General features: G+C 32.1%; 1 protein-coding gene across 3 annotated transcripts in view; it reads right to left on the reverse strand.

Moving 5' to 3' along the window:
• The window catches only part of LOC118194405 (putative sodium-dependent multivitamin transporter), a 75,768-nt gene extending 69,145 nt beyond the window's left edge, over nucleotides 1-6,623 (reverse strand). For 2 of the 3 annotated variants that reach the window (XM_035365565.2, XM_035365563.2), the window contains exon 1: nucleotides 5,555-6,623. In XM_035365565.2, the coding sequence (XP_035221456.1) occupies nucleotides 5,555-5,932 (378 nt within the window). In that variant the 5' untranslated portion in view covers nucleotides 5,933-6,623. Of the gene's footprint in view, nucleotides 1-2,188; nucleotides 2,263-5,554 lie in introns of those variants that run through there. The other variant, XM_085822374.1, reaches the window with a different exon arrangement.
• Between the last annotated feature and the right edge of the window lie 3,707 nt (nucleotides 6,624-10,330).

The raw sequence follows: 10,330 nt of genomic DNA on the forward strand, positions 1-10,330 counted from the left end.
ATAGGATCGCCTTGGAAAATAGGATCATCGTTTACGTTCAAAATGCCTTTATTTCATTATGTTTTAACCCTTTGCGGCACACCTAAAAATTTCCTTCTGTACGCACAGAAAAATTGAATGAGAAAGGATTTATAGGTTACTATAGGTTACTCTGAACCTTCTTTATTTATAGTAGATGGCAGCTCCACACAAACCAGTCCATATATTTTAGCCATGGTTAGTTTTTTTAAGATCCTCATTTTTCAAAGAAATCTTCCAGATTTTTTAGGGTATAAAAGGAATTGTTTGAAAAGAAATTTCTATGCTATTTTTTTGGCTGTATGCTAATCTCCTTATTCTATATTAGTTTTAAATTTTTACCTTGAAATCTTGCTTAAAATCAAACGGCGAACCCTAGGTGTGCCCAGACCGGGCTCATCGATAATCTAGGAAAACTGAGAGTCTGTATTCTTTGTTTCTCCGCATCTCACCGGTCATTTCATCGAAACAATGCTCGTTTCGGCACTCCTTTCGAAGCTCTATTCAATCAGTGTGCCCACTTTGGGCACACCCACAGAATTAAAACGATAAGTGCTATCTTCACAAAATTTTACTTGTGTACTCCTCTAGGCCTAATTAGGTTGCCTACCTTTTTTTTTTTAGCAAAACTCCAATTTTAAAAGGTAGAGTGCCGGAAAGGGTTAAGAAATATTCGTCACTTTCAAAGGAAGGTGTGTTGGGAAGATAATCGCCGCGAAAGGTACATTTGTTTGCAATATTCAATTAACATTCGTTTAATATTAAGCGCTATTAAGCTGGGCATAAAAAAAAGTCGGGAAGACTAGGCCATTGTTTTCTTTTTTCTCACTTGGAAAAATCTAAGGCATCGCATCTTGATGACTTTAGGCGAAGGCTTTGGGTAACCTTTGTTTGATGGTCAAACCGGTTCTGATTATATAAAGCTCTTAAATATGGATACTTAGATTTGGGTATTAAAAAAAATGTTTTATTCTTCAACAGATATCCTGATCTTTCTGTGAGAGAATAAGTGCAAGTCATCAAGCTTAAAAAATGAATAACCCGCGTAATAGCTGTTCCCGAAAACTGGAACTGAAATATTTGAATGAAAAGGGTGGATATTACAAAAGCGTAAACACAAATATGCTTTAAGGTTACGTATACAAACATATATACAAGAATATTTTATATACAAGAATGTTTTATATACAAGAATGTTTTATATACAAGAATGTTTTATATACAAGCCTATTTGGTTGATCTTTAGATTATGGTAACTTGGCGATTTTTTGACGAAAATTTGGTGACCAAATTCCCTACAGCAACCCTCTATTTTTTTTCCCCGCCGCCATTTTGTCTTCACGAAGTAAAGACATGTTTCTTTTCTTTTTATCTACTGAACACTTCTTCCAACAATCTACAAGCCGAATCACACTTATGCTAGAAATTTTATCTGACAAAACTGCTTAATCATGACAAATATTCACTGCAAAATTGGGAAAAAGTGCACAATACCATACTCCTTACGCGTTTTTCAAAATAACACATACACATAAACCTTGTACACGTCGACTTATTTTTACTTAAAAAAAATATCACAGAATTACAGAAAAATGTGCACACTCTTCACTATATCCATGTACACTGCTTTTTTCTCATAAATTAGAAAAATTTCACGAAAATACATGACAATTTTCTGAATCTTTAAATCCGATAAAAAGAACATATATAAAATTACCTGATCGCGAAAAAGTATATACCCTTTCCAAATATGAACATTTCCACATATAAAATAAATAAAATATCCAAAAACTTTTACCTCTAAATCATCTATTATATTATAAACGTCACCAACGAATTCATACCGCAAGCATTACAAATTCTTAGTGTCAAATATTTAAATTATTTCCATGCACGTTTACTTCAACTAAAACGTATACCAAATTCCTACAAACATAAAATTCACAAAATAACTATCATTTAATTAAAATATAAATAAATTCAAAAACACTACTTAAAATATAAATAAGCACATACGTTAAATTAATAAAAATTAGCTTACAATCCTAATTACTTTAAACTAAATCATTGCTAATAACAATTTTCCCAATAATATCAAATTACTTTACTTCCACCTTACATTTAGAACAATGCATAAAAATAATATCCTCAAATAATTAAAAATACTAACTAATCTTCTTCAGAATCTTGATTACGTGTCCGATAAACTTTTCTTATTTCCTCCGATAAATAAAAAGCAAGCGTATGTGCGCCTATTTCAGGATCTTTAAAATCACACTTATAGTTCACAGCAAGGTACCAGGTAAAATAAATAACTTAATAAAACATCTTTACTTCTATCTCGCAGAACCTTAACACTTATTACTACCCCTTTCAATCCCACTAAATACCCATTTCGAATTCACTTTAGTTAGGGCCATGGGATCCAAAAATTAACGAACACTGTTTCACACAACACAGAATGAAGCCAAATACAAAATTTCCAGATTGTTTCCCGATTTCCCCCCTTTTCCGATTAAATAACCGTAATTCGTCCATTAATATCACATGACATATCCCATGATCTCTCATTTCCCTCATACAAAATAATGCGTAATTGGAACTGAGTACTGCTCCAGGACTTAGGTACTGCTCACATTATTACCAAAGTCCCAGGTAGTAACCTTTATCGCCTCCAAAATGTCGCCGAACTACCAATTACCATATTCTAAAGATCAACCGAATATTTTACATTTTTTAAAAACTCATAAATGTATCAAATTAGACTTTACAACTTATTTTAAAAACAGTTACTGTAAGGCTCCGGTTAACCAACAGAAACGGGTTGAATGAATGAACAAAAATTACCCATTTGGTTACAAACTTGGAACAACAGAAAACATATATAATATGCCTGCATTTAAATATCACCAGGCAATTTTATCTCCTCATGTCTACGTAAGTGAAATTAACTGAAAAATAAAGATTATGTCAAACATTATATTGAATTCTCTATACAAAAATTGAACAATGGAATAAAATGCTTCGGTATTAAAGGAAACTTATCGAGAAATTGCTTTGTAAATAAAGTAAACGTATGCTTCTCTTCATATTTGCAACTACTTCTAGCAGCTACAAGACATTAGACCTTAAATTAATTCAGCAGTGCGGTATTATTATTAAAGTACTTGTATTAAAGTCACGTGATCGTGGTGTGTCAGATAATCGCGATTCTGTTTATAAATATGAAGAAAATACGTATTAAGAACTTAACTAAAACAAAATCTAAAAATTTCAATATAACATGAGGCAGCTGCCAAAAATATATTGCTCAACTTAATACAGTAAACAGACTAAGAAGCCTTCATTCAAAATAGCAAAACTGGTAAATTTTAGTTTAGTTGTGCAGTTGCATATTAGTTTGCCCTGGTTTATTTGATTACGGCAAACTCGACAGCTAGCTACCTAAAGGAATGGATGCTTTCGAGAGCATTTTCTAAGGAGAATGGGCTGGTAACCACGTGAAAGAAAACCAAGAAACCACGCATCTAGCCAGCTCGTTTGCCTAGAATTGAACTCAGATCGATCTACCAGTGTTCAGCGACTTTACCGCTCGAACGCTGGTGAGCTCCGGCAGATGTGCTGCCGAGCTTTGTTTCTAAAATTAGAAATGCTAAAGCCCTATGGAAAGCAGTTAGCAAAAGTATACAAAAATAAAATAAATCAATGAGTAAAATAATAGAGTAATTAATATTAAATAAAATGAAAATAAATAAAGAAATAATAAAATAAACTAATGATAGATAAGTAATAAATTAAAATAATGAGTTTAGAAAAGCTAAATAATAAAACAAATGGAAAATGAGTTTAAAGGTTTCTTCACTGGCTAGGCGCATCCCATAAATATTACTCTTCTTAAAAGAATTGTATGTCATGAAGAGATTCTTTCCCGAGTGCTGATTTATCACGTATTTTGTTCGCTTTTCCAATAGAAAATTAGGCATACAGGGAATAGCTCAGTGTTATTAACTACCAGTATTATTAACTGCTATACAAAGAATGTTGCATTCATAACGTAGCAATAATCTGCTAATATTATGATTCAGTTATGTCACAAAACTTGATTGCAGTTGAATTTAAGCTCTGATAATTAATTATCTTGTAATATTTCAAGATAAAATCAGTCATCTGACTTTAATGTTAACATTAGTTTGAACTTTCAGTACGAAAAGAATATGCTTTCTCAAATGTCGAGTTAATATACTTTAACGCGGTTAGGTCATTCAAAAGGATGACATAACTCTGTTTCGACATAAAGGTGCCCACAAACTTATGCAGGTTAGCTGCTATTCGAAAAGATAAGAAATCTTCATAAGGTTGCCCCGAAATAAATTTGCGCACTCCCTTTTGAAGATCACTTTCTAAATTCAAAGAAGCAGTCTTCATGAAAGCCTGGCAAATTTACATCAGGGTGTCTTATACAAGTCAGATTTTTGTCTGCATTACCGATTCATTAATCACGCAGTAAATGAAATAAATCTTAGAAATTACGGGGTTTTAAAACAAATGAATCATTCATATTGCCTCTATACATTTCTGTTGAACTAAAATTAAACCAAACTGTTTTGATTGTGATAGAGTAATAAAATTATATGTATATTATATATCTCTGTAATATTTGTTTAACGCAATACTTGCCTAATAGTATAGATCGATCTACACATTTCTTTAAAACAATGCATTGCTTATCCTTTTACATTATATAAGTCAACGAAAAATTAAGCGAAATTAACAATATGTTTATTTAGATGAAGTGATCCAGGTAGTTAGAGTTTCGGATATCTGGAGTTGTGGGTGGCCAAAGTTTAGCGGTAATTAGTTGAATCTTGGAATCGATTCTCACTTATGGAATGGGCTGGCTGCCAAAAATATCATGTTTTCTTCACAACAGAAATTCTACAGTATTTGTGTTAGTAATAAATTACTTATATGTCTCTTGTATGATAAAGAAATTTCCACATTTTTAGAGTAAAATTTGGGGCAAATATTTCAGATTCTCTTAGATAATGTATTCTGGATATGTTTCGTATATTATTCTAGTATTATGCAATATGCAAAACTAAAATTTTTAATCACCGGCATTTAACCTTAACGTCGTTGAGCAGAATGGCCTACAGGTAAAGCTGCTGAATACTGGTAGTTTGACCCAGGCTTGTATCCCATTAAATGGGCTTGCTGCATGGTAGTTCTTGTGGTTTTTCTCAAAGCAATGTGAATATAAACCAGGTTTCTAAAACTCCTAACGGAAGCATACTTCTCCTTAGGTAGGTAATCTTCGAATTCATTGCCATTATTTAGAGCTAATAATAAGCACAATTCCTCTCTTATTTTAAATCTCCTTTAAATTAAACAATATAAAGGTTATTAAACAATATAAAGTACAAAGGTTACTGCGTTCAATTTAACTTTTCCATAACTTCTTAATACTTTTAATTGTCAGCTTTTAATTCGATAACTCGCTCTTTGGATTAGAAAAAAGAAAATACAATATACTTACCTCATATGTAGTGCTTGCACCTGTTCGAAAATATACTGGTATGAAAAGGAATCCTGCTACTAATGCTCCAGCTGTGGTTCCCAAGTTTGTAAAAACAAAATACGTTCCGTAAACGTACATATCTGCTGGTACACCTAAGTATGTGATGGCCGATTTTCCACTAGCCATCACCGAAAATGCTACCGGCAGCACAGACATATTTCTTCCAGCCAACAGAAATTCATGTGTTGTGCGCTGTTTCCCGCCAGAAAATCGAAAATAAACGCCAATTCCGGAGGAGAAAAGAAGCATAGCCCCTATCACGATGTAATCCATTACACTAAGCATCAGCTCTTGGCGCGAAAGAGGTTCTGAATGAAAGATCGATGAATGATTCATTCTTGGAACTATCGCTGTGCTCTGATGAATGAAAATATTATTTATCAGCTGATTTAAAGTATAACGATGTAAAGGTATCAAGAAAGTCAAATGAATTCAGTTTGTTGTATAAATTCGATGAAGTGTGATCCAAATGCTGAATAATAGTTCGCTTTAGAACGCACAACAGCTCAGTTATCTTAGATACTTTCTGAATTAAGAATCAGTGTTTCATTCCTTTCTAAACAAAGGAGTTGGAGCAAATATCTTTTCTTAACTGCATTAACCCGATATTATTTAAAATTAAATCTCTGTTATGTTACAGACAAATGTTTAACACTTACTGCACACAGCACACTTTTCCTGGACGTATGAAATGCTGCTTATTTAATGACATTAAACAAACTGAGCGTGGTTTCTTAAACAATACTACACACTATAGCAAACAAATTAAACAAAAATTCTAAACATATCACGTATTACACCACCAAAGCATTTTCGTTGAAGGCACTATAAGAGGAAGACTGAAACCAAATTTCTTCAAAATGTATTCCAGCTATTTCTTAATTCATCACACAGATATCAGATAATTATAAAGCGAAAGTAAGCAAGGAGTTTCTGCACACTGGAATGAAAAAGACAAAGTAATAATCACCAACAGAAACTCACGAACTACCGCGGAGATCTTTCAGATCCCAAATGACGCTGAAAATAGCATTTTACTACGAAGCGAGTAGCGCATGCGCATTATCTGCCGACAAATGCATTCTTGGGGGATGGAAAGGTGAGTAGTAAATCGGAATTCATTTTTCCTAGTGTCTAGAGTCATCCACTAATTTTCATACGTTTAATGCGCAGAATCATAGGAAGGGGGGAGTCCTTTAGCTAAGTATTTTACCTTGTTTGTATTATTATTACCAAAATATAATTACTCCTTAAAAATTCGCATTACTTCTGAGTTTTCATTCAGTTTCTAGAATGAATTTACGGTTCTATGTGTTCCGAATATTGTGCTTTAATTCTGTGCACGATCATATATTTTAAAACAAAGGTTTACTAGTGAACTTGCATTCTTTTTCATATAAACGAAAATCTAAGTTCTTATTAACATGTGTTCTTAATAGTTTTTTAAAAATAATAACGTTTTGTAAATTAATTTCAGATCTTTTTCGTTGTAAGGCAACACGCGCCAAATTGTTTTCTGCAGAAGGATATATTCACCAACGTTGCTATTAAATTAGATGAGTTCTTATCTTTTATGACAAGATTCTTATTTCCAAAATAAGTATTATCAATAAAAAAATTTCAAGATGTGCATCATTTGATTTCGAAAGTGATTGAAAATTGATCGAAGAAAAATAACAGCAGTCGAAATGAGTTAAGGAGATAATGACGGAAGTACATTTTCTCAGTGGAAATATTAAGTTGACTCATATAGCTTTCTAGAGAAAATCGTTTGGCGTCTTAGAAAATATCCTTAACATCTGTTAATAAATTAAAATTATTCACATAAATATTTTAATTAAGTTTTTGTAACTTAATATAAAATAATTAAAAACAGGTTCATCTTTTGTCCAAAATTTTTCCCTGGATTGCAGGTGCATTGCCGTTGGTTTAAAAATCCGTTCAATCAGTTATCATCTGTCAGTAATTCAGTGTTTGTTTTAGACATTAAAAGAAAAATTAAAAATGCTAAAGTGATTCACAAAAGTTAAATCGGTATGTTTTTGAAGAATTTAAATTTGATTTTTGTGCTCTTAACATTCAATTAAATATAAATTGATATTCCCATACGTGTTCTATATGAAATGACAAACATAAACTTTTATTAATTTTTTTTTATTTAGCTAAACCTTTTCATACATTGAATTTATGAGTAAAAATATGGGAATTATACATATGATTTAAATTAAAAGCCCGTTAATTTTTAACATTTTCCTGAATGAAGCTAGTTTCAGAAACAGTTGCAGTCATACTTCATTAAGTAGGTCAGCTAAATATTAGGTCATTACATTTACTAGGTCAGATTTTTAACCCGAAGGGGCGTTAAATCCGAAGGGCTATTAATCTCAAAACGACATTTGCGTCGTTTCACTTTCTACCTTGATTCATTTTTCAAACTGCTGGTACCAAATATTATCCCCATGTAGTCTATTTATAGAAACTAAATAATGAAGAATCTGCATGAATATTTCTCGCATTGTGAAAAACCAACGGTACCTAGAGCTATCAAATTTTGAATAATGTAGTCCCCCAACCGAACATTAGCATTTGGAAGTCCGAATTTTGAATTTAGAATTTGTTTTATTACCTATTTCAAATTTTGTAAAACTTTAACGAATTTTTGGTTAACAAACTCAACGATTTCAAGACGAGCAATGGTAACACTGTACGAAAAAAAAAACATTTCAATCTCCAGTGCGTGAGACTGTGTATCCGAAATTCTAAAAGTACGCTGTTTTGTTGTTTTTAAATATTTTGTGATATTGCTGATCAAATCAATTTTTTGTGTTTTAAGTGTGAAGAGCATGATATTTAATAAATAAAGGAAGCGCACAAAAACGTTAAAAAAACGCCCTTTCGAGCGTAATATAAAATCTGAAACGCTTTCAGAGTTTCTTTTTTTGCTCCGACCGACTGCTGTTTCATTTCTATACAATTTATACTCGTTAGTAAGTCGTTTATGATGTATATTGTCCACAGTTATTAGTTTGCGTTCAGACGCGCGGTATAAACAAACTTATTCGTTCTCCGAAAAAGGCTCTTTTTTTAATCCAGAATGTTTCACCTACTTTAGAAACCCATCGAAACAGTTAGTATCTGTCAATTGAAAATGAAAGTTTTTTCCAAATTCCATTTGAAGCTTCTATAGTAATCAGCTCTATCTCTTAGTTGTCAAATTAAAAGGAAGAAAATTTATTCCTCATGTATTTTGCCAGAAATTTGGCCGGCTTTCGAAAGTACAATTGTGCTAACCCCTTTTAGAGCTCAGATACAGTGAAGAAAACATTCATTGTGTCTTAGCTATAGTTATTTAATGTTCCAGAAAGCTGCACCGAGTAGTGAATCCAATGAAAAAATGTCTGATGTGGATACCACATGACCTCCTTGTACGGTCTATTAAACTATACATATTTTGTTGTTGCACTTCATTCAAACTTATTTCTTCGAATCTTTTATCTTAATTAACCGATCTCCGAAGGCAAGTTGAAAATGACATCAAAAGCTGTAAATTTTGAAATTTAATATCGCGGTCAATTTTCTTCCTATGGGAGTCAAACTTCTTATAATTTTATTTTTCATAATGCATATAAAACTTCCCAAATATTAGTAACTGTTAGATCGCATTAAAAGTTATGTTTTTGTCATTTGTCAAAAGTTAAATTTTTTGTTAAATTCGCATTACGAAAAGAATGAATATATGTCTCCATTTAAAACTCTTCTGTAATTGGAAGTGTATGACAATAGCCAACGATTGTGAAAATAAAGGCCGAGTATATATATATATACGCGTATATATTTACATTTATGAAGCAATATATATATATATAAGCGCTTAGTTCTGATTGGAGTAAAAAAAACGCAGGTGCAGAACTTGATATTGTAGCAGTCCCATATACAAAATTTCAACGTTCTACGGCTAATAGTCTTTGAGTTATGTACATACGTACGTACAGATGTCACGAAAAAATCCCTATCCGCTTTAAACACGTTGCATAATCTGTTCTGGAAAAGACTATTCTTTACTCTGTCCATACGTGCAGACATCTCGCAAAAGAATCTTCCAAATGGGTTCCGAAACAGTCAAAATGGATATGATACCCGAAATATTTCGTGATTACAACACTTTCTTTACTTCATTACAAGGAAACAAAAACCGTGTTCAATATTGGATACATTTGCGATAATTCATACCTCCTCTGCTAGAAAACGCTCTGATGGCGTTGAGACTTTTAATTTTTTTTAGCATTTAGATTTTAACGTTAGATTACTAATTCAAAATCGAAATTTTATTATAAATAAAATACGACGATATGTACGTTAACACGATATTACATTTTTCATTGTACTGACAGCTGAGAGCTTGATACGAACGATACAGTGTTTTTGTAAGAGGGTGGTTATAAATTGCTTTGTATATGATAATTAAAAAAATATCTATTTATTTAAAAAGTCTTTTATTAAAGTAACTCTTTAGTAATTAGCTTTTGCACTCTAGGCCGTTTCTCGCTCGGGTGCACAGACAACTCAAGATTATTTCTCGCACATGTGGTGAATTTCTTACAGCTAATTTAAAATGATTTCACAGAAATATAATGGTTCTTTCATATCTGAAGATATTCTACAGCTCGATCCTACGGCTCTTTCGTCGGATACAAAAAGTATGTTCTGCGATATTCATTCTGATTCTGTACCCGT

The sequence above is a fragment of the Stegodyphus dumicola genome, chromosome 8 (assembly GCF_044657685.1).
Source record: "Stegodyphus dumicola isolate Sdum_Otavi_A_Nest chromosome 8, ASM4465768v1".
Classification (NCBI taxonomy): Eukaryota; Metazoa; Arthropoda; class Arachnida; order Araneae; family Eresidae; genus Stegodyphus; species Stegodyphus dumicola.